Here is a 24949-nt window from a genome sequence, read left to right on the forward strand (position 1 = left end):
AACGGTATTCGAGGGGCGGGGGAGGGCTGGAAAGTGGGTGGGAAGGTTGGAAAGCGAAGGTGGAGATGCCTTGTGGAGTCCCGTAATCTTCGCTTCGTGCTCAGCTCCTCTCTCGCTTACTCTCTATTTGCTCTACCTCTCACGCCCTTTCTCTCTCTCTCTCTCTGTCGCCGTCCCTGTCTGTTTGTTTTCAACCAAAAAGAAAAACATTCGTTTATCGATTTTCGTCTATTTTTAGACACAAAAGCAACAACAACAACAACAGCCACAACAAAATTTACTTGCCTTTCAAATGAGTGGTGTTATGTATGTGTGTGTGTGTGTGTGTGTGAGTGTTGCGTCTGTGTGAGTATGTAACAGCCGGACCCGGAGACCCCAAGACCCGGAGACCCCGATCCCCGGGCCACATCTTCCATCCACTTTGCTTCCTTTTAGCTTTTTATTTGAATACCCTGTACTAGTAGCTTCAAAGGGTATATAGTTTTTGTAACAAAAGAGAATTCGAATCTTAGGAGAATTGCTGTCCGTGTGTCCGCGTGTCCGCTTTTCTTGAAAAAACTCCCATAACTCGGAAACTATAAGACATAGAGCTTTGAAATTTTATATTTAGATTCCCCTAATTATTGTTTATTTAATGTCTACAAAAAATTTTAGCCACGCCCCTTAACTCCCATAAAAAAAAGGAGTACTAGGTATCATTTAGTCGAGTTACTCCCTTTTTGTTAGTGTTTCTTTTGTATTTTTCTTGGACACGTGCAAAAAGTGTCCGGGGACAATACGTATATGTATATGGCCCGGATTCCTACGCCGGACAATGGCCCAGGGCCTCGGTCTAATTGCCGGGAATTCAAACGGACAGACGGACAGGCGGACAGACGGACAGGCGGACAGACGGACGGACAAAGAAAGCTTCGGAGACTCCCTCCACTCTCCCACCTGCAGATATCCATTACGACTTTGAAATAATAATGAGGTTCTGGGAGTTTTTAATTGATTTACAAAAATTAATAGTTTTTTTTTTTAAGGGGGGGGTCATAATTTAATTGTTTCTTTATTTAAATATTTATTTATTCATCAGATTTGTCTATTTTCTTTATCTATTCTTGACTTTATTTTTTCTACTAAGTTTTCTGACTAAGTTTAAATATTTAAAATAATTTCATTTATTAAAAATATCAGAAGTTGTAAAATTTTTTAATAAATTAAGGAATAAATAGATATTTTCTTATTGAAGAATAATAAATTAATGAATAAATAATAATTTAGGTCTATTTTGGGTTTAATTTTTCTAAAATAAAATATGAAAAATAATAAATATTAAATATTAATTATAACTAACATAACAGATACACCCCCTTTAAAAAAAAAAAAAAAGAAATTCAAGAAATTTTCATTAAAACTCTAACTTTTAAAGGAAAAATAGCTATAAACTTTAATTCTAAACGTTTTAAACTCCATTAAAAAAGCTTTTAAAGAGGGAAACTCCCTAATTCTGATAATCACAATTTTTTGCTAATAGTTCTTTGATTTTTTTTTTTTGTTTTTACAATTTATGGAGGCACTTTTGTGCAATTAGAGGACTTGTCTGATGGCCATTTTAACTTTTCCAACTAAAAGTTTAGAAAATTACCTGCCCATTACCCCCTTTTTAGTCCCCTTCCCTGCTCTTAGGGACTTTCATTAAAAAATAATGGAATTTAAAGTTCAATTTTATTTATTTATTTTTTTATTTATAATTTTTTGTACGTTTTTGTTGATTTTTAGGGGGGTTAGACTACTCTAGGCTACCTTATATAGGCTATTTATATATAGAATTTAATTGCTAACAAAGTACCCCCTTATGGCGCAAAAATTAAATGTCTGAGACGCAATAAGTTGTGTTTTTTTTTCTCCTTTATTTTTGTTTCTATTTTGTTGGTGTTTTTGTTTTTGTTGTTATTGTTCCACCTGCAAGAAGGTCGAATTCCCTAATTCCAATATATATATATGTGTTTACCCCCTACACACTCCGCCTATGAAAGAGGGGGGCATTCCATTTATTTGTAATGGAATTTCAGAAATAAAACCAGTCTTCTGTCTCCTTTCTCTTTCTCTATCTGCTGTCTCTTTCTCTGTTAGCTGTTATATAAAATCGTAAGACTTATGTATATATATATCTCTTATGTATTATTGTACTGGGGTAACCCCCTAACCTTCCACACCACTCGCCGCCGCCACAGTATTTGTTTTCATTTCAGTCCCACAGTACCGAGTACCCCCCTTACTCGCTCAACTTTTACTCGATTTCGGAAAATTCGATGAGTCACCCCCTAAAATTAGAAGCCCAAAAGGATCTGTGTGGACAGAGTGGCTACCCCCCCTTAGTTATTGATATTATTTAGGGGAAGTGGAACTGGGACTTGTTGCAAGAAGGTCATTATTTTATTATATTTTATATTATTAATTTATATAATATATAGAAAAATTATAGAAGATATATAGAAGATGTAGAATATATAAAATATAAAGAATATGTAGAAGATATAGAAGATATTTAAGATATTGAAGATATAGAAGATGTTCTATGACTAAGCATGTTTTTTAAGGGGTTTTATTTTGAGAAACATTAAAAAAAAATAAATATTTAATGACATTCTTTAATGGAGAATTGTTAATGGATATTGTTGTTGTTTCAAGGGGGTAGGTCCATAAAAATTGTAAAAATATTGATACAAAATTAATTATACTAGTTTTTTAAGAGTTTTGTGGAGAATTCATCCAAAAATCTGTTCCAGAAAGCAATTTCCCATAAAAATCTGTGAAAAATTATTAAAATTATAGACATTTTTTATAGATCTGATCAGAATAATTTGATTTTTTTTATAATTTTTTATATTTTGGTGTTTTAAGTATTTAAAAATATGAGTAATACTTTAAAAACCAGTTTCTTACTAATAAAAACAATAAAAAATAAGAAAAATACCTTTAAAAAAAATTTTATTTAAAACTAAAACAAAGCTTAGTCCCTCCCTTGAAGCGAATGTCTACTGTAGTTGGTATTTTGGTGGCAGTTCCTTGGCTTTTCCATTTTCCAATTTCCAATTGTATTTGTCAAGGTGAGTCCCTCAAAATAAGGCGGGGGGGAGGGGAGAGGTGGTAGCCAAGAACTTCACAGGGCCACGCCCACCTCTTACAGGCCATACGCCTCTATATGTTGATAATAATAAAAGAAGAAGCAGAGGAGGAAAACAAAAACAAAAACGGCCCAAAAGTTTAGCCCCGTTGTTGGTGTTTCTATTTTTAGAATACGCGCGCTGGAAATTTACCCACACACTACCACTACACTTGCAGGCACTCACACAGATACACCCATACATTCATAAACAAAAAAAACAAAAAACACGTTGGAACGAAACGCCTGCTATCACTCAAAACAAACTTATTGAGGAAGGATGGAAAGAGAGGACCGAAAGGTTGTTTCCAAAGGGGGTGGTGGGTGGTTGGATGGATGGGTTGTGGAAGGTTGAAGGTCTGCTCCCTCTCTGGCTCTCTCCTCATTCTCTCACTCTCCCACCTCTATCGTATCAATTTCCAATTGAATTTCAGTTTCAATTTCAATGACAGCGTGCCTACCTACCTCCCTCCCTCCCTCCCACTCTCATAAAACTTTACAACGTTTTTTGTATTTTTTTTTTTATTCTTTTCACACACACACAATTGTATATATATATATATGTATACACGTGCTTTGGCATTGTTTTTGTTGGGCCTGGGGTTTCTATGTCAACAGTGGAATTGACCTTGAAGTTGAAAAGCCATCCAGGGGGAGAGTTGTGTGTGCTAGAGAGGGACGGGGCAGCAGCAGCAGCTACGCATTTACTTTCATTTCAATGCAAAAACAAAAACAGCTGACTGCACTCCCCTCTCTCTTTACGCTCATATGTTTTTGCACCTGCAGTTATAATGCAGCCAAAAAGAGATTAAAAGAGAGCGAGAGCACGATCGAGATCGAGATGGAACTATCTGTTCTCTCACGAGTTAACTTTGAAGATGCACTTGAACAAATTATGATGGACTTAATAATAATAAAATTATTATTTATTAATTTGTTTTTTAAATAATGTTTTTTTTTTTTTATAAAGAATTGTGTATTTTTTTCGGTGTTTTTGTCTTCAAATTTTTTTTTTTTGTGCATTGTTGCCTTTGTTGCACTGCCAGCACTTCTAAATATACGGCCCAAAGCCATGCACGATTTATAAATGCGGCTAAAAATAGAGTGGCAAGCAAAAAGCGGCAGGCAGTGCGGCAAGCAGCGCAGCAGGTCACGGCCTATTCAGTTAGATATGCACAAAAAAATAAATACATATACTAAAACAAATCTAACCTCTTATTTCTTAAGTAAAACAGATCATTACTTTTAATCGATTATTTTGATTTTCAATCGATAGTATTTATTTGTTGTTTATTTTTTTGCCATCCCTAGTCTGCGCTTTGCTCCTTGTTCTATTTTTAACCTGCCACATAGCCCAATATTCAATTGGAATCAATTTCTAGACCAGAAAACACGACTTTTGTGATTAGATCAGCGAGGTTGCTTTCGGAGAGAGAAAGAGAGCGGGTGAGAGAGAGCCAGAATTGTGGCAGAGAGCGTAAGACAGCAGAGAGAGAGAGAGACAGTGCTGAGAGCAGACGACATCATTGCTAATTGGACTTTTTGGTTAGTCATATCATAATTTTTTTCCTCTGCATATGGCTTGGCGCGCAATTAGTCCAGAGAATAAAAATAAAAATAAATGGAAAAGTTCGCTCCTTGCTCTTTATTTATATTTATTTTTTTTCGCGACTAACAATTTATCAATGAAATATATATTTTTTTTCCCAACCGATTTGACTCGACTGCAATTTATTTATTTTTTTTTTTTCATTTTTACCTGTGCCTTCTCTGCCGCCGTAGCCGTCGCAGCCGCTGTCTCAGTCTCAGTCTCAGTCGACGCTGTCAGCTGGTCAGTTAAGGTGGAATTTTTCATCAATAATAATTTTTTATTTATACAATAGTGCTAATAAATAGAAGGAGAGGAAGAGAGAGAGAGGGAGAAACACGTCACGTGCTAAAAAAAAGATAAGAAGAAGAACTGATAGTGAAAAGTGTAAAAAAATAAATAATAATAAAATAAAAAATATATATTGTAATTTTTCTTAGTGCATCACTTAGTGCCTATCATCGAGGTCCAACTCGGCGACTAAATACGTTTTAGATTTATTTTTAAATGCGTCTGATAAGCGCTCTGCCTTATCTACATAATCAGACCATGGGCGTGAGTGGGACAGGGCACGCCATGGGGCCAGAACAAGTGCTAGAGGGAGATGGGGCGATGGGGATTGAAGGAGGTGTGACACATTAGACTCTCTCCTCTCCTCTCCTCTCTCTCTTCGGCTAGACAATGCTCTCTTCCCTATCTCTCATTGACTTCCAGTCTGTGTTTCAATTTTCCAATTTCCATTTCAATATCAATTGTTGTTTTTGTTTTTTTTTTTTTATGAATAGTGGAAATTCTATAGCGTGTTTGTGCTTGTTTACATTCCCAATTCGCAGATCTGCCATCAGAAGCCGGAAGCAATGAGCGACTGCTGCAGCACATAACGCCGGGCGCCCTGACATTGGACTACAAGCCCCATCCGGCGGTGGATATCGATCAGCAGATCATGGAGGTGAGTTATATACCCAAAGCCCATAAATACATATGTATATCTATTCGAACATCTGGTATTAGTGTTATAGTCCCCCCTCTCGATTTATATTCGTCATCAGAATGTGTTTAGCATTAGTTTCGGCAACTAAATCTCTCAATACCCTACTCTTTAATTAATTGACAAGATTTTTAGATACACTGCGAATTATTTTCTAAGGTTTTATTAATTAAAAATCAAAATAATTGCAAGTTATCAATATTTTTTGGGTTTATGGGAGGTTCTTAGGAGGAAAGTCTGTATTTTTTTTTAAATAATTTATAAATTTTGTATAAAAAATACTATAAACTATTAAAATAAAATATAATTACCCGGATTTAAATATTTAAATATTTTTTAGAGATTTTTAATCCATAAAATATTAATATATGAACAAAAACTATCGATATAAAACAAAATTTATTTATTTATCGATAACGTTCGATAGATTTAACATAAATATTTCAAAGAATATTAAAAAATAAAGAATAAAAACCCTTTTTCAACAGCTTCTTTAGTAAAACTATCGATATAAAACAATATATTCTTATTTATCGATAGCTTTTGATAGATTTCTTTTTCAATATTTAAAAGAATATTAAAATAAAAAAAATTAAAAAGCTAATTACAGTTAATAAAGCAAAAAGGCCCCTTTCGAAGTAAAACTTTAGTAAAACTATCGATATAAACCAATATTTATTTATTTATCAATAAATTTCGATATATTTAATTATTAAAAATGTAAAAGAAAATGATAAAATAAAGAAATAATAATTATTAAAAAGTACTATGCCCAACAAAATAAAGTCTCCCCCAATAGTTTCCCAAAAATATCCTCCATTTTTCGATTTTTTCGATAATCTTTTTTCAACTAAACATCAAAAGCTGGAAATAGAATTCTTTTAATGGAGCGGCCCGCCTGCCTGCCTGCCAGCTTCTCCAGCTGGCTGGTTTCTCCTCCTCCTTTTTCTTTATTTTCTGCTCGCTTTTGTTTTATTTTTGTTGAGCTTTTTGTGTTTTTTTTTTCTTTTTTTTTCCTCTTTTCGCTTTCCGCTTTATTTATACTTTATTCGCCTGGCTCTGGTTCTGGCCATGTTTCTGTAGCGAACATGTGTGTACATGTATGTGCGTGCTCGGATGCTACTGCTGCTGCTGCGCTGCGGCTGCTCTTCTGGTCGAGAGTCTAAATTTAAACGCGTGTACAACTTAATGATTCTATATTTATTGTTTTCACTACGAAAATATGTATGAGTTTTTGCGCATTTTTTAAATAAAGTCCCTCTAAAAATAGACCGAAACCGAGTCAAGAGAGAGATGTACTGTTCTGTGCGCATCTCTGGCCAGAATCGGAAAGGATTCACGGTTCTCATTGGCTATAAAGTAAAAAAAGTATAAAAAAAAATAAAGTATTATAATGTATTCTAAATCAAAATAAATCGATTTTATCGATAGTTTGTTTTTTCTGATATTTTTTGTTAAATTAGTAATATTTCTGTTCTGTAATAAAAAATATATATATATAAATATTTTCTCAAAGCTAAAATGTCTTTTTATAGAGTGCCTCCTGTAGCTAATTCTAAATTAATGTATTTTAAATTTTGTAATAATATTTATGTAATTTTTAAATTTATATATTTTAAATGATATTTTTTAATATTTTCTTAAAGCTAAAATCCTCTCTATCGAGAGCCTACTGTAGCCAGTTCTAAATTTGGTTTGTTGTGCATCTCTAGCTCTCCCTACCCCACTCTCGCTCTCTCTCGGTGGGCGCATCTCTGCCTCCTCTCGCGCTCTCTCTCTCGCTCAGCATGTGCAGCAGCAGCAGCAGGCCCACCTGCTTGGCCAGAAGCCGCCCCCCCGGCCGGCCCCACCCCCGCCCTGGGGCCCTGCTGGTGGAGAATCTCCTTCCTCGTAGTGCTGCCTTGTCTTGAATTCAATTTATAGTCTCGGGGATTTATTTATGCCTCGATTTTTTGGCTGCAGTTTGGCTGCTGCAGTTTTTCTTTTTTTTTTTCTATTTTTTTTGTTTTGTTTTCATTTTGAAGATTTTATTTTTAGGGTTTTAAATGAAGAAGAAGAAGAAGAAGAGTATGTATAGGTAGATGCCACGCCCCACTCACAACCCCATCTATTGGCCATTTTTTGAACTATTTTTTTTTTTATTTTTTTTTTAATTCTAATTTTCATCCGATTTGAGAGGTGCCTTCGGTTTTTCATCAACATTTTGCTGTTTTTTGTTATTTTCGTTCGGTTTTTCCTTTGAATTTATTTTTGTTCTTTTATAAACTCGGCGGGTTTTATTTTTAAAAATCACTCACACACACAGATACACTCGAACAAATAGTTTGGTTAGATCACACACACACACACACACACACACACTACACACACACTTATACCCACTGAAATCTGTGAAAATGCTTTTGTAGAATTCCTTGTCTATTTTCTAGTTTCTATTTTCTTTTAGCATTTTTCTGTGTTCTGTTTTCTTATTTCTATTTTTTTTTCTATTTAATTTTTCTATTTTTTTTTTTTTCTATTTTTTTTCTATTTTTTTTTGGGGTGGCACGAGCAAAATGCAAATTAGCAGAAATTAAAGTGGCTGTGGGGGAGGGAGGGAGGCAGTAGGACGGGTGGGTGTGGGAGGATGACAAGATCTTAATGAAGATGATCATTGATCTTTGATCTTCGCACACAAATTAAGCGAAAAGAATAGTTTTGTATTTCAAGACAACCAAGATTGCAATTCAAAAAGATCAGAGACAAAAAAAAATCGAAAAAAAAAATCACAAAAAAGCAATATTTTAAAATTAAATATGCTAGAATTTCAATTTAATTTTGACAATTTTTGCGATTGAAATATAAACATAAATAAACAGAGGGATTAAAGAAAATCTTTGTCTTAAAATCCAGAAAAAATTAAAATCGTTGGGAAATTTATCGATTTAATCGATAGGTTTTAAATAGCAAGAGGTTTACTTATTGTTTTAAAGTAAAAATATATTAAGAGGATTATTTTAAGGATTTATTTAAAGAATTGGGATAAATTACTTGTAATCGATAGGCAGAATATATAGTTTCTTTCTAAATATATCGTGTTTATCGATTATTTTTCCTTTATTGTCAGAATGTTAGGATGTATTTGGCGAAAATCATAACAAACACATGAGTTTAATGGATTTTAGTCAATGTCTAGGAGATAATAGATTTTTATATAAAAACAAGTGTGAAATAATTCGATTTTGTCGATAACTTTTACATATTTGATGGGCTAAAGGGCTAGTTTATTTTTTTATTGTTTTTTAAGGGGATTTTAAAGACTTAAAATAAATTATTTATTAACTATGAGTAGAAACTAAAACTATTTGAAAATTATATCGATTTTTTATCGATAAATTATTTAAAGAAGGTTTATTATAACTTTATTAACATTATTTTAATTTTTTTTTAAACTGAATCAAGAAAAATAAATTAAATTTATAAAAAATCTACTTATCGATAGTAGAAACTAATATACCTTGCAGAATATATCGATTTAATCGATAAAAATCATTAATTGCATTGCTCTTTAGCTTATATTTATTTCTTCCCATTTCCATTAATTGTTTTCTTGTCAAGTCTGGTTTAAACAACTACTATGTCTTTAAAATAAAATATAAATATTCATTTTCTTTATAAATTGATTTTATTGCAACTGAAAATTAGCATAAATTGGATGCCTTTCTCCCGCGAAATGACTCTTTTTGTGGATTAATCATCTCCAGTTTTTAATTAGACGAAAAACTAAAAATAAAACCAGCTTTGATTCGAACTAAGAATTGAATTGAGAATTTCCGGAAATTCCTGTCCCCCGCGAGATACATCCATCTTATGGAATAAAAAATGAACTAGACCAGAAGATAATAAAAAAAACTGCATCTCTGATGGTTTCTATATATATAGTATTTTTATTTTTATTTTATTTTTATTTTGTAAACCCCCTTGATGTGATGCTATTTATATGGGCGTGCCTGTGTGCTCTGCTGCTGTCTTGTGGCCTGGCTATAATTATAACGCAGGTATTTATAATTATAGCATTGGCCATAGCAACTGGCGAATGTGCAGTTTTTCTAGGAATCGGAATCAGAATCAAAATCAGAATCAGTTTGGCAAAGCCATATGGCAAAAGGTAGTGTACGTTCTAAATAGAAATTGGCTTTTAATCTTGAGCTTCCTAGATGGAAAGTAAATGGTTCGAAACTCTCAAAAACATGAAAAAATCGAATAACACTTTTTTCTGTCAAAGAATTTCCTCTATTTTAGTTTTAAAGTTTTTAATATATTATTTTTCAAATGTCTGCTATAATATTTTCTTTTTAAAAATTGGTTTTTTTTTTTTTTGAATAATTTCTCCCATCTCTTTATGCACTTTTCTCTAGCACTCTGTGGGCTCTCCTTGTTTTCTCTTATTTTTCTCAATAATTTCTCGGGCATGTTTCGAAATTCTGTGTTTTTATTTGAATTTTTCGCCAGTTGGAACAGTCGGCCGAGTGAAACTGAAATGAAAGGCCAAAAAACACTGAACTGAGACACAGAACTGAGAAAAATCCATTAAGAAAAAGCAACAAAAACCAAAACACGCAAATTTTTTGCTCAAAAAAAATCAGAAAAATAGAAAAATACGAAGATTCTAAGCAAAAAGTTGATGAAAATGTGACTGTGTTTGTGAAATAGAAAATAAATAAAAATAAAATAGAAGAAAAAAAAAACAACAAAAGTGAAAGCCAAATATTATTTATTAAGTTAAGTAACCGGAAATATCTTGTATTTTGTTCTCACCTGAATAGTAAAATATATATATTTTTGTATATATATTAAAAAAAAAAAATAGAAATGTTAAGGTCATGGGAAATATGCGAAGATCAGGTAATAAATATTTTAAGAAATGGTACTTTCCCTTTGTAATTTTTTGCTCATATCATTGTTATGCTTAAGAAATTCAATGGAAATTATATTTTTTTTATAGAAATGGGAATCCCAACTTGTAGTATATCAAGTTTCAGACAAATTTATAGTAAGATAATGGATATGGATCATCGAGAATGGGGATATTTTGCCGCCTAATTGTTTGTCTGGCCATGCTGCTTTATTATTTATAAACATTATTAATATATACAATTTTGTATATTTATTTATGTTTATTTTTAGCTGAAAAAAAGTCAGGAATTGCAAAAACAAAGGCTATACCATTCATACCAGGAGCAGTCGAAGCAAATGGAACTGGAGCATAAATTGCAATTGGAGCACAAGTATCAAGTGAGTATTAAATTTTCAGTTTCTTCTCCAACTATTGTTTATTGTTATGGTTGCTACTCAATAGAAGATCCATAAATATATTTATATATTCATTTATTTTGCGATGATGTGAATGGGAAATGTGTGGGCAGCAGAAGACTCTCAGTAGACTCAGAAATCAGAAATCAGAAATGAAAACAAAGCGCCAAAGTAAAGAGGAATTGAAATGAAATTAAAATGAAAATATATACATATATACCTACATATATATATATAAAGACTATATATATAGAGTATTATCGTGCCGGAAGTGTCGGAAGTGTCTTGTGATGACTAAGGCCATCCATCGTCTTGATTCTGCCATGTCATATTTATGAAAAATATTTGTCAGAGACATACATACTCTCTGTAATGTTCCAGAATCTTTCTTTTTTTTCTTAATTATTTATTTAGCATTTAAGAGATAGTTATTGCATTAAGGGATATTATTTTAGGACAGAAAGTTTAATAAATAAAAGCTTCTTTCTTGAAATCTTGCTCTTTTACATGAGCCATACACTATGCGGAAGCGCCCAATGGTAGATTGGAAGCAAAGAAGGAAAATAGAGGAAAGAAAATAGGGAAATAAGAGTTTAAAGATGTATTTTTTATAAAAAAAATAGTTAAAGATTTTAAATATTATAACTAAATTAATTTTTAGCTAAAATATTAAATCACAAATACTAAATCCGAATACTTTTTTTTAGAAAAAAATACCAGTTTTGAAAGATTTTGAAGTTTAGAGATAAAAAAAAACTCCATATCCGGTATCTTATCGTAGCAACCTGCAATACAAAGCGAAAAAACAATAGTTTTTAAAATAAAAATTAATAAAAAATTCATTTTTCGATATTAATTTCTCTGCCGATATTAATTTCGATTAATTCCGATTAATTTCGATTAATTCCGATAGTTTGCGGTGAATTCCCATGGCGCCTTCCAGGAACTGCGCGAGCAGCAGAGCATGGTGACAGCCGCTGCTGCGGCTGCTGCTGCTGCAGTTGCAGAGGAGCAGCATCATCGCCAACAACAACAACAACAACAACAACAGCAGCAACAACAACAACAACAACAAAGGGAACAACAACAACAGCGAGAAAGAAGAGAAAGAGAAGGAATGAAGCGAAAGGATAACTGCAGCGCCAATGCCAGTCCGGAAGTTAAACAGATCCTGAATGTAAGAGCTACACTTAAAAAAATACTATACTATTTAGTATTTTTTGGTATTAATTTAGTATTCATTTTTTATCTAATCCCCCTCGCAGTGCTTCATCATGAGCCGCAAGTCCCAGGCGGCAGCATCCAACGGCACAACGACAACATCTCCATATAGAAATCGGTAAGTGGACTGTTTTTTCTTCAATATTTATTAATAATTTATTAATAATATTAATAATTATAAGTCGGATTAAGATAGGTAATTGATCTACAAATCATTTAAGGTATTCCCCATAAGAATCGGCTGGGAATTGGCTTTAGAAGTGAGAATAATTGAGGAACCTTATTTTTACAAGGGGTTTCCCCATAAAAATTTGAAAAAATTTTGAAAAATATTTTTTTACAGGATTTTGATGCAAAATCATGAGGAATTAGTCCAAAAAAAGTTTAAGGTATTTTGCTTGAAAATCGGCTAAGAATTGGCGAAGATATAGCTATATATATGGGCCATAGACGGAAATTCAGGATTTTGAAGGAGATACCCTATAAAATTTGGAAAAAATTTGAAAAAAAAATATTGTGATGGGATTTTAATGTAGAATGATGGAGAATTAGGCCACAAATCGTTTAAGGTATTCCTCTTGAGAATCTGATAAATATTGACAGAGATATAGCTTTGGATCCGGGCCATATAGGGAAAATCCAGCATTTTGAAGGGGATCCCTTACAATTTTTTGAAAAATTTTGAAAAAATATTTTGTGGTGGGATTTTGATGCAGAATGATGAGGAATCGGTTCAGAAATCGTTCAAAATATTTCCCTAAAGAATCGGATAAGAATCGGCTGAGATATAGCCATGGATGTGGGCCTCATACGAAAATCCAGCATTTCGAAGGGGATCCCCTACAATTTTTTGAAAAATTTTGAAAAAATATTTTGTGGCGGGATTTTGATGCAGATGGATGGGGAATCGATTCAGAAATCGTTTAAGGTATTCCGCTTAGGAATCGGATAAGAATCGGCTGAGATATAGCCATGGATGTGGGCCTCATTCGAAAATCCAGCATTTTGAAGGGGATCCCTTACAAATTTTTGAGAAATTTTGAAAAAATATTTTGTGATGGGATTTTGATGCAGAATGATGGGGAATCGATTCAGAAATCGTTTAAGGTATTCCGCTTAGAAATCGGATAAGAATCGGCTGAGATATAGCCATGGATGTGGGCCTCATTCGAAAATCCAGCATTTCGAAGGGGATCCCCTACAATTTTTTGAAAAATTTTGAAAAAATATTTTGTGATGGGATTTTGATGCAGAATGATGGGGAATCGATTCAGAAATCGTTTAAGGTATTCCGCTTAGAAATCGGATAAGAATCGGCTGAGATATAGCCATGGATGTGGGCCTCATTCGAAAATCCAGCATTTTGAAGGGGATCCCTTACAAATTTTTGAAAAATTTTGAAAAAATATTTTGTGGCGGGATTTTGATGCAGAATGATGGGGAATCGATTCAGAAATCGTTTAAGGTATTCCGCTTAGAAATCGGATAAGAATCGGCTGAGATATAGCCATGGATGTGGGCCTCATTCGAAAATCCAGCATTTTGAAGGGGATCCCTTACAAATTTTTGAAAAATTTTGAAAAAATATTTTGTGGCGGGATTTTGATGCAGATGGATGGGGAATCGATTCAGAAATCGTTTAAGGTATTCCGCTTAGAAATCGGATAAGAATCGGCTGAGATATAGCCATGGATGTGGGCCTCATTCGAAAATCCAGCATTTCGAAGGGGATCCCTTACAAATTTTTGAAAAATTTTGAAAAAATATTTTGTTTCGGGATTTTAATGCAGGATGACGTGGAATTGATGTAGAAATCGATTCTGGTATTCTTTTTGAAAATCGGATGAGAAATAGCTGAGATATAGCCATGGATGTGGATCATATATGGAAATCCGGGGTCTTACAAGGTGTATCCCTATAAAAATGCAAAAAATTTTGAAAAAATATTTTATTTTAGATTTTAATGTAGATGAATGGGGAATCGATGTAGAATTCTTTTAAAGTATTTCTCGTGGAAATCGGATCAGAATTGAAAAAGATATAGCCAAAGAACTTGGAAAAAGTTGAAAAAAATGTGAAATGTTTATGTTTCTTCCGCTATTAGAAGGTATTTCAGTTTAATGAGTTGAGATAAAGTTAAAATTTATTATTATGGCTAGTCTTAAGTAGAAATATTATGTAAATTTTAGATAATACCTCCAACTAACCCATTATTCCCTATTCCAGTGGTGTGGTGAAGAGCTCCTCCGGAGAGTCCCTGCCAGCGGGCACCGTAACGAGTGCCCATCCGTACAAAATACCTCAGCCGCCCTCCTCACTGCTCAAATATGAATCTGATTTTCCGCTGAGGAAGACAGGTGAGTTCCTTAAGTAATTCTAGTCCTAAGAGTCCTTTTTGACAGAAGGATTATGAAAAAAATATTTCGAGAAAAATTCCAAACGCTCTGCTCTGCCTGCCTGCCTTTGTTTTAAATACTAAAAAAATATAGTTTCAATTGATTTATTGTTAAAAAAAAAATACAAAAATAGTTAGTGGTATAATAGGTTATATAATAGGTGCTATAATGGGTACTACCCATTAGTTAGATAAAAATATATATATTCTAGGGGACTGTCTGTTCACGTAAGTCGGGGTTTGGATAAGTTTCTGTTTTGTTTTTAAATAAAAATATAAAATTTGATTCTATTTATGAGATCTTATGACTTATTAAGGGGGTTTCTAACTATAAACTATCAAAAAAATATCAAAAACTATCAGAAACTATAAACTATTATACGGCATGGCTACTATCTCCTCCTCCCAATGACTAACTGCAAGTTTTTTGTGCAGTTTTTTTGTTATTATTTTTTAAATTATTTTTTTTCTAAAAAAAAAAGCCTGACAACTAATCACGCCTACTAATCCCTAATCCTTTAATCCGTAATGCATCCGGAACAGCATCCGAACCGAATCTGCTGAAGATCCGGCTGAAGCAGAGCGTCATCGAGCGGAAGGCCCGAATTGGCGGACCGGCGGGTGCCCGGCGGCACGAGCGACTGCTCCAGGCGGCCCAGAGGCGCCAGCAGAAGAACTCGGTCATCACAAGTACGTATATCTATCTATCTATTACATAACTAGTGGACTAGAGGATATCCTTGATCCTTGAAGGTTCTATTCTATAAACAGGATCCCACTAAGGGGTTGAGTCAGTTGGTTTCAAGGTTTTAATTTTAAAGGTTTAAGGATGAGATTCTTTCTGAGAATTGCATTGAAATAAAGAGGAAATGGTTTAAAATATTTGTATTTTATTTATTTTTAATCAATAGAAATTATTTCCTTAAAAGATATTATTTAAAAAGTATTTTTGACTCAAAACTTTCTCATTGAAAAATAATCTTTTAAGAGAAATAATCGGAAATTTCATAAATTTGATCTTTTATTTACAGATTTGTCTTCTTTATTGCTTTATTGTTAATTTTAATAATGTTTTTAGTTTTAATTTAAATATTTTTTATACTTGTTTTCGTTTTAATCGTTTTTTAATCACTTTTTATTGTTTTAATCGCTATTTATCCATGTTTATCGTTAAAACTCCTATTTATCGCTATTTATCGAAGTTATCGCTGTTTATCTTTGTTTATCGCTTTAATCGCTATGTATCTCTCAATGGTTTTAATCGCTAGTTATCGTTTTAATTGCTATTTATCGTTGTTATCGGTACTTATCGTTGTTTATCCTTATAATTCCTAATTATCGTTTTAATCGCTATTTATCGTTATAATTCCTTTTTATCGTTGTTATCGCTGTTTATCGTTATAGTTGCAGTGTATCTCTGTTTATCGATTTAATCGCTATTTATTTTCTAATCGTTTTAATCGCTAGTTATTGTTTTAACTTCTATTTATTTTTATTTATCGGAGCTATCGGTGTTTATCCTTAATTCCTGATTAATTTTGTTTATCGAAGTTATCGCTATTTATTTCCTAATCGTTTTAATCGCTATTTATCGTTGCTATAGCAGTTTATCGTTATAACTCCCATTTATCGCTGTTTATCGGAGTTATTGCTGTTTATCGTTGTTATCGTTTTAATCGATATTTATCGCTGTGATAATTTTTGTTCAAAATTAACCCGCTAGAAAACCCAACTGACCCAACAGCCTCTCTATTTTTTTTAAGCCAAGCCTACTAATTTTAATTAATATTTAAAATTAATAAAATTATTCTTAATTAAATCTTAAACTAAAAAAAATATATATTTTTTATTAAACCATTTTTTAGATTGCAATAGTACGCCGGATTCGGGGCCGAACTCCCCGCCCTCTGCGGCCGCCCTGGCAGTGGGCGTGGTCGGCAGTAGGGGCTCCCCCACCAGCGCCCCCATCCAGGAGGAGAACGAGGAGGGCAGCCAGTACCAGCCCGGTCCCAGGAGCAGCATCAACGATCTGCCCCTCTTCAGCTCCCCCTCGCTGCCGAACATCTCGCTGGGCCGTCCCCACCTGCCCAATCCCGTCCAGGTGCAGGCCCAGGTCCAGGCCCAAGCCCAGGCCCAGGCCACCGCCCAGGCCAACTACGCCATGCTGGCCGCCCTCCAGCAGCACGTCGCCGCCGGCTCTGGGGTGGGAGGAGGACAGTCCGCCGCCGCTGCCGCCGCCGCCGCCTACTATAATCCATTTGCCTCGCTGGTGGGTCGGCCCCTGCCACTGACCATGATCCCGTCCACGGGTATTGCCCCCCAGCAGCCGTCGCCGGTGGTGAGAAGCGCCTCGGCCACCTCCACGTCCTCCTCGCAGGCCTCCCTGGTGGGGGATGTGGCGCCACCACAGGCTCATGCCGCCTCCACCATTCTGCCCTCCTCCTCGTCCTACATGCAGCAGCTGGGCGGTGTGGCCGGTTCGGCTGTCAATCTGCATGCCGCCGCCCTGGCAGCCGCAGCAGCTGCCGGCTCCGCCGGTTCCCTGCCGCCCACCAACAGTCATGGTGGTCACGGGCACAGTCATGGGCATGGACATGTCCACGGGCATGGCCACGAGCACAGTCTCTACCAGCAGCAGCAGCAGCAGCAGCACAATGTTCCCATCACCGATGCCCAGGTGGCGCAGGTGCATCTTCACAAGCAGGGCCACCGGCCGCTGGGCAGGACACAGTCGGCGCCACTGCCCCTGGGACATCCGATGCTAACCGGAGCCGGGCAACTGAATGTGGTCCAAACGCACTACGAGAACAGTGAGGTGAGTATGGGATTCTATCTCTCAAGGAGGCCCGATCCTAATCCTGATACCATTTTTCCAGGCGGAACGACAGGCCTATGAACATCAGGTCCTTAACCAGAAACTCCGTCAGACTGTCCTCACCCGAAGTGGAGCTGCTGCAGCAGCGGCCGCCGTTAGGGAGGCCCAACTCAAGGAGGAGGAGGACGACTCCGCTGCCGAGGTGATGGACCTCACCGACAAGAAGAAACCGCCCAAAACAGTCCTGACCAGCACCATCGCCACCAGCACCTCCCAGAATCTGCCCGATGCTTTGGCGGCGGCTGTGGCAGCTGCCGCATATCGTGCCGCCGTCCATCCGCCCTCCACCTCGACCACCTCCTCCTCCAGTTCGGTCAAGTCTCGAGATCAGGAATACCTTCAACAGCAAAGGGAACAACTGCTCTTGCTGCAGCAGGAGGAGGAGCTAGCAGCGGCGAAGGCGTTGATGCGACCACTCTCCAGGACACTGAGTAGTCCGTTGGTGCCCCTGGGACCACATGGTCTGAGCCAGATCCCGGATACGGGCCAGCAACCGGCACCGATAGCCACCAGCTCGTCGGCAGATCATATACCGCCCGTTAACCTCTCGCTGCCGCATCGCCAGCACCGCCAGCTGATGAGCACCTTGTATGCCGCCCAGTTGCGGCAGCACCACCAGCAGCAGCAGCACCACCACCACCACCACCACCAGCAACAGTCGCCACCGCCGGCAAGTGCCACCACGACGGCAGGAACGACAGGAGGATCAGGATCACCACCCCACAAGGTCACCACCGGTCTGGCCTTCGATCCCCTGATGCTGAAACACTCCTGCACCTGTGGAGGGAATAACGCCCACCATCCGGAGCACAGTGGGCGGCTGCAGAGCGTGTGGGCGCGGTTGAATGAGACGGATCTGGTGAAGAGATGCGATCGGTTGAGGGCCCGGAAGGCCACCCAGGAGGAGCTGCAAACTGTGCACACGGAGGCGCATGCCATGCTCTTTGGCTCCAATCAGTGCCAGCTGAGCCGGCCCAAGCTGGACAATGCGCTGTCCGCCAGCTTTGTGAAGCTATCGTGCGGGGGATTGGGCGTGGATCTGGACACCACGTGGAATGAACAGCATACGGCGGCAGCGGCCCGGATGGCGGCCGGATGTGTCATCGATTTGGCCTTCAAGACGGCCAAGGGGGATCTCAGGAATGGCTTCGCCGTTGTCCGGCCGCCGGGCCACCATGCGGAGGCCAATCTGGCCATGGGCTTCTGCTTCTTCAACTCGATCGCCATCGCCGCCAAGCTGCTCCGCCAACGGATGCCCGAGATGCGGCGCATTCTCATCGTTGATTGGGTGAGTTTTTCAAAACTTTTAGTATTTTTTATATTTATTTTATAGAATTTTGTATATTTTACGATTTTTAAGACTATTTATTGATAAGAAAGAGTCTTAAAAAACACTTATTTTTTAATATTTTAAATCAAATAATGAAATAAAACAGATTTATACTTCATTCTTCTAGTATTCTTCTGATTCTTTAAGATTTTGAAAGTTTTTTAAACAATTCTTTCCATTAAATAGATATTTCAAACTCAATTATTAAAAAAAAACACTTGTTTTGAATATTTTCAAACATAAATATTCTATTATTCTTCTAGTTTATAATTTTTTAAGAATTTTGCAAGTTTTTTAAACCAGTCGTCTCTAAATTAGAAACTTTTAAGCTCTTTTCAAACTCTGTTATTAAAAAAACATATTTTTTGAATATTTTAAGTCATAAAACTAATTTTAGACACAAATATAGGCTTACATCTTTGGGATTCGATTATTTCCATAAGGTTTTGAAGTAAATAGACTTTAAAAAACTCGTTCCAAACTCTAGAGTTTCAAAAACCCCATTTTTTTAATATTTTAAACCATAAATGTAACTAAAGACGCAGAAATCTTTGGTATTTTATTACTTGAAAGATATTTTGAATATTTTGAAAGCTTTTTAAAGAAATCTTTCATTTAAAAAGACTTAAAACACTCTTTTTGAAATATTTTCCAAAGTCAAAAGATGGAATAAATATTTCAAAGTAGTTTGGTATTAGTTTTGGTATTAATCGTTTAAAAAATACTGCCTAATACCACAACTCCGCCCCAAGTCCATCTCTAACAGCTCTCCCCGGCAAGCTTCAAGTACAGTTAGGTCCTATTTCCTGTAGACTTTTGGCCGCCATTTTGTAGAAAGCCCATTTTGGCGCCGAATTCCCGAATTCAGCAGAAAATTGGCGGGAATTCCAGTCTCCCAAGCTCTATAAAAGCCAGCAACTGGCAGAGCCACCTCGCAGAAGCACTTTCAACTCAGTCAGTACGGTGTTTGTCTCGAGATCTTAAAACAGAAAAAAAGTTTAACTTTTTTTTAAAAAATTATTTAAAAAAAACCAACCGCCATTTTGGAAGTTCAGTTCCACGTGATTTCTTCGTTAAAGTCTTTGTGAAAAAGGAAAAAAATATCGAAATATCTCAAAGATGGCCAGCATCCGCAGCATGACCGATTACTACAAACGCATGGAGGATGCCAACAACAAGCTGGTCGTTTTGGATTTCTACGCCGACTGGTGCGGTCCCTGCAAGGCCATGGACGGCACCGTCAAGTCCCTGGCACGGAAATACTCCACCAAGGCGGTGGTCATCAAGATCAATGTGGACAAGTTCGATGATCTGACGGAGAAGTATCGTGTCCGGAGCATGCCCACCTTTGTCTTCTTGAAGAACAATCGCAAAGTGGGCGGATTCTCCGGCGCCGATGAGGACAAACTCACCCACATGATGGCCAAGTTGGTCAAATAGATCTCGAAATATAATCCCCCCCTCCAAACTGGCTGGTAGATGGAAGCTGGACTTTTTTTAACTTCGTCTTGTCTAATTTTTAGTGTTTAAATGTTTCATGTTTTAGTCACAATTATAATATTTATTAATTCATACAAATAATATTCTTAAAAAAATTCAAAAATCAATTCCGATGTCATGTATGTAATAGTGCCCAGGAACGTGTCTGCGACATTTTTCGAAATAACATTAAGTTTCAAAAATAAATTCTAAGCACTTTGACGTAAGATTTATGGTCTTTTTTTCTGGGTTTTTATTCAAAAATTTACTTTTCAGCTAAAAATGGTTTAGGAAATTAATATTTTTGGGATTTTTCAAAGGAAAACTGGACAGAGAATTAAGTTATTAAATATATTTAGAAAACATATAGTTTAAAATATTATTTTTCAGCTTAAGTTGGAGAAAATTTCAAAAGAGTTTTTCAAAGAAAACAATTATTTTAAAGGAATAAATGAAATTCAAAACTAAATAAAACTTTCAAAAATAAAATATGAAAACTATATAAAAATATATATAAAATTAACTATTTTTTTAAGAGATTCAAGAACTTAATTTAATTAAAATATTCAAACAGAGTCTAACTAGCCTTAAAATGTAAAAAAAAATGAAATTTTGAAGAGATTTTTGTAGGATAAAATAGAATAGATTATATTATATAGAAAAATATATCAAAAATATATTTAAACAAAGACAGTCTGGTTAAAAAATAAATTTCATTTTAAAGTAGTTGAAGAATATGTTTAAAATGAATTTAAATTATTTAAAATTGTAGTTTATTGAAGGCTCATAAGATAAGATAAATAGTTTCTTATAAAATGAATGAAATACATATATTCCTAAAATATATTCTCTTTAAAAAAATAATGGATAGAGAATTTTATTTAAAGTTATATTTAATTTATTATCCTTTATTCCAGGACGTCCACCATGGCAATGGCACTCAGCAAGCATTCTACCAAAGTCCCGACATTCTATATCTTTCCATACATCGACACGATGACGGTAACTTCTTTCCCGGCACAGGAGGACCCACTGAGGTTCGTTTTAAAAATAATTTTTATCCTTAAAAAATATAATTAATATTATAATTTATTTTTTAGTGCGGTTCTGGTGCCGGTCTCGGCTTCAATGTCAACATCTCCTGGTCGGGAGCTCTGAATCCGCCGCTGGGCGATGCCGAGTATATCGCTGCATTCCGTACCGTTGTGATGCCCATCGCACGTAGCTTCAATCCGGACATTGTCCTGGTCTCCTCCGGCTTCGATGCCGCCACCGGTCATCCTGCTCCCTTGGGCGGCTATCATGTCTCGCCGGCTTGTTTCGGTTTCATGACCCGGGAACTCCTCCAACTGGCCAACGGCAAGGTGGTACTGGCCCTCGAAGGTGGCTACGATCTGGCCGCCATTTGTGACTCGGCACAGGAGTGTGTTAGAGCCTTGCTGGGTGATCCTGCGGCGCCGATAGCCAAAGCGGAGCTGGAGCGTCCACCCTGCCAGAATGCCATCAATACACTGCAGAAAACAATAGCCATTCAGGTGGAATATTTATATATTTATTTTGATTTTTTTATAATTTTATATAATGTCCTTTTTTTTAGCAAACCCATTGGCCCTGCGTCAGGATACTGGAGCATACGGTGGGTCTGTCCGCCCTGGAGACCCTCAAGGTGGAGCACGACGAGTCCGAGACTATTAATGCCATGGCTGGCCTTTCCATGCAGTCGATGCACAGGTTAGTTCAAGGATATTTTTATCCTTTTTTTTTTTAAATAGTAAAAAAAATAATAAAAAATATATATATTTTTTAGAACCCTTTCTTGTGATGATTCCGAAGAGCCCATGGATCAGGATGAAACCAAATAGATAAAGGAAAAAGTGGATAGCAGGATACAGAAGGATGTCCTTTTGTCAGGAGCAGCTGAAAAAGTGGGCGTGGCTGGGCTGGGCTGGGCTGGAGAGGAGGAGGAGGGAGGAGGCTGCTCAAGAAGCACACTTTAGTTATTTGTTGTAGTTTGAATTGATTGTTGTTGCTGTTGTTGTCATTCAGTGTCTATCTCTCTCATTATCCTTTTATCTCGCCCTCTCTCTCTCACTCCCTCACTTTTCGAAAAAAAATACACTGACAAAAATTGCCTAAAAACAAAAACATCGAAATAGAAAACAAGAGAGAGGCTGTGCCTCCAAAAAAAAATATTTTAATTAAAAAACCACCCTATTTTTTTTTTAATTTTTAATTTTAAAACTTAAAAACAACGCACACACGCACTTAAAAAACTCAATGTAACTTTATATATATTTATAAATGTGTGTTAAAAACAAATACTTTAAGTAAAAATTATAAAAAATTTTATAAAATAAATAACGAGTGTGCTGATTTTTTTAAATCAAGTTTTTAGAGAAACTTAAAAAATAAAATAAAACCTGCCCTTAAAAAACGAAACAGAAAGAGAGGGAGAGAGTGCGAGAGAAAAAGAAAGAGAAAGGAACAGAAAATACGAGAAACAAAAAAAAACTTAACAAATAACAAAAAAAAAATGAGAAAATTAAGAAATCTTTTTGTACAATTTTATAGTTTAGTGCAAGTTTCAAGTACAACATAAAATATTATTTAAAAACAAGAGCAGTCTATATTATAAAATAATTAAATAATTAACAATATATTGTGCAATAAATGTGAGAGAAATAAATTTTAAAAATAAAAACTAAAGTGCAGAAAGCAGAGCAAGAATCACACATAAAAACTACAATTTTAAACTAAAAAACAAAACTAAAAAGTAAAAAATTAAATATTAAAAAAACGAATAAATTGTTGTTAAATGTTGCCGAGATCTTATATACGTATGTATACCTAATAACTGTTAAAATAATAACCCATTTCATATATAATTATATATATATATTATATATATCTATATATATATATATATATATAGTTATATATTTAAATAATATTAAATATATATATTAAAGTATCGCATAACGATAATGATGTTCAACAAATGTCTGAAATGAATTAAAACTATTATTATTATGATTATTTTTATTATTATTATTATGATTATTATTATTATTATAATATATGTAAATAAAACACGAAACAAAGTGAACAATTTTAATAAAAACAAAAAAGCAAATTGAGAAAATTAAAAAAAAAACGCATACAGAGAGAGAAAAAAATATTAAGGAGGAGCTCAGGGCAGGACCCGCAGGGCTTTGAATCCGGTCATGTTTTTTTGTAATTTTTTTTTTGTAACTGTTAAAAAAAAATATTAAAAAAAAAAAAGAAACTCAAGTGTTTAGCTGCTGTAATTTGTACTCGTGTACCTTTAGCTGTGTATAGCCATCTCTGTCTAACTAAAAAATAAATTAAAATTAAAAATAAAAAAAAAAATTAAGAGAAAAAAATTGGTTAAAAATAAAATGGAAATCACAACGAGAGATGGACGAAAGACGATCCAAAAAAACTGGATGTTGGAAACATTTGTTAACAAATATCGAAACAGAAATGAACAGAAAAAAATAAAATTAAAATAAAAACTATTAACACACAAACAAAAAACTTAACTATTAAGCTAAGAGCTTTAGTCTACAAATTTATAAATATATATATATATATTTTTATTTGATTTTATTTCCATAACAATTCCTGATCCCATTCCCAAAAAATAAATTGAGATTTTTGGTTTCTTCAGGGGTTATCTCTTGGCTTTCTAATTTTAAATTTTAAATCCCAAACAAAATTATGCTGATAAGCAAAAACCTGAATTAAAAAAATACAATCTACCTAAAAAAACTCAAAAATATTGTTGTTACACCGGAAAAAAATATATGATATAATATAATAACAAGAACTACAAAAAATAATAATTCCAGATGCTGAGGATAAAAAAAATGGTTTTTAACAAAAAGAAAATAATGAAGAAACAAAAAACCTTAAAATCAAACATTTATATTTTGTTTATTGTTGCACAAAAAATACAAAAAAAATAAAACAGGAAAAAATGTAAGTCCAAAAACATAAAGTAATTAAGAGTAAAATGTGTGTCGCTTTTTCTAAACGAAATAAAACAAAGAAATCGTCAAGCGTAGTTGTACTTTGTTTATTTGTAACATTTATGTTTATGTTTATATTTAAGCTGTTTACCGGCCCACCTTATCAGTATCAGATGCTCGTAGGAAATTTTTGCGACCCATTTTCGGGCAAAACAAGTCAACTCTAGAGTCTAAAGTTTAGACTATAGACCCCCCCATAGGCCTTGATAGGATTTTCGCCAGGGCTCTCATTAGGGTGGACGTTCTTCGGCATCCTGATCGCATCTCAAGGATAAATAATTTAAATAATATCAACATTGCTTTCATTTTTATTTTCAAAGTCCAAGTTCATAAATTCTTTTCCATTTTATTAGTTAGAGTTCGGATAAAAGTAAGTTTTTTAAGTTTTTATAAAACATATATTATTATTTCCTCTTTTTTTGAGTTTTTTTTATGTCTTTTAATTAGTAATTATTTCTTTTTACTTAAAAATTTATAAAATATCGATTGTTATTTGTTTTACTTTATATATTTTTTGCTTTTATTGGTTAAAGTTAAAATTTTAATGCATTTTTAACCTTTTTTTTAATATATTTATA

The 24949-nt window shown here is 34.9% G+C and overlaps 2 protein-coding genes across 9 annotated transcripts in view; both read left to right on the plus strand.

Moving 5' to 3' along the window:
• The window catches only part of LOC6504090 (histone deacetylase 4), a 29655-nt gene extending 5249 nt beyond the window's left edge, over positions 1–24406 (plus strand). For 3 of the 8 annotated variants that reach the window (XM_044716721.1, XM_044716722.1, XM_014905698.3), the window contains 12 exons: positions 5573–5688; positions 10894–11001; positions 11933–12196; positions 12285–12358; positions 14467–14597; positions 15179–15325; positions 16501–17450; positions 17512–18798; positions 21237–21356; positions 21420–21854; positions 21917–22050; positions 22127–24406. In XM_044716721.1, coding sequence (XP_044572656.1) covers positions 5573–5688; positions 10894–11001; positions 11933–12196; positions 12285–12358; positions 14467–14597; positions 15179–15325; positions 16501–17450; positions 17512–18798; positions 21237–21356; positions 21420–21854; positions 21917–22050; positions 22127–22181 — 3821 coding nt within the window. In that variant the 3' untranslated portion in view covers positions 22182–24406. Of the gene's footprint in view, positions 1–4616; positions 4697–4955; positions 4993–5572; positions 5689–10438; positions 10612–10893; positions 11002–11932; positions 12197–12284; positions 12359–14466; positions 14598–15178; positions 15326–16500; positions 17451–17511; positions 18799–21236; positions 21357–21419; positions 21855–21916; positions 22051–22126 lie in introns of those variants that run through there. The other 5 variants (XM_032452812.2, XM_032452811.2, XM_032452813.2 and 2 more) reach the window with 5 other exon arrangements.
• LOC26514881 (thioredoxin-1) lies at positions 19546–20548 on the plus strand. Its single transcript, XM_014905738.3, has one exon. It carries the CDS (start codon positions 19960–19962, stop codon positions 20278–20280), a length of 321 nt encoding a protein of 106 aa, XP_014761224.1. The 5' UTR covers positions 19546–19959; the 3' UTR covers positions 20281–20548.
• Positions 24407–24949: the final 543 nt, after the last annotated feature.

Source organism: Drosophila ananassae, chromosome XL (assembly GCF_017639315.1).
Source record: "Drosophila ananassae strain 14024-0371.13 chromosome XL, ASM1763931v2, whole genome shotgun sequence".
In the NCBI taxonomy this organism is placed as follows: Eukaryota; Metazoa; Arthropoda; class Insecta; order Diptera; family Drosophilidae; genus Drosophila; species Drosophila ananassae.

Excerpts from the sequence above, each read along its gene's own strand:
- LOC26514881 (XM_014905738.3), top strand. The coding sequence starts at position 19,960 with ATGGCCAGCATCCGCAGCATGACCGATTACTACAAACGCATGGAGGAT.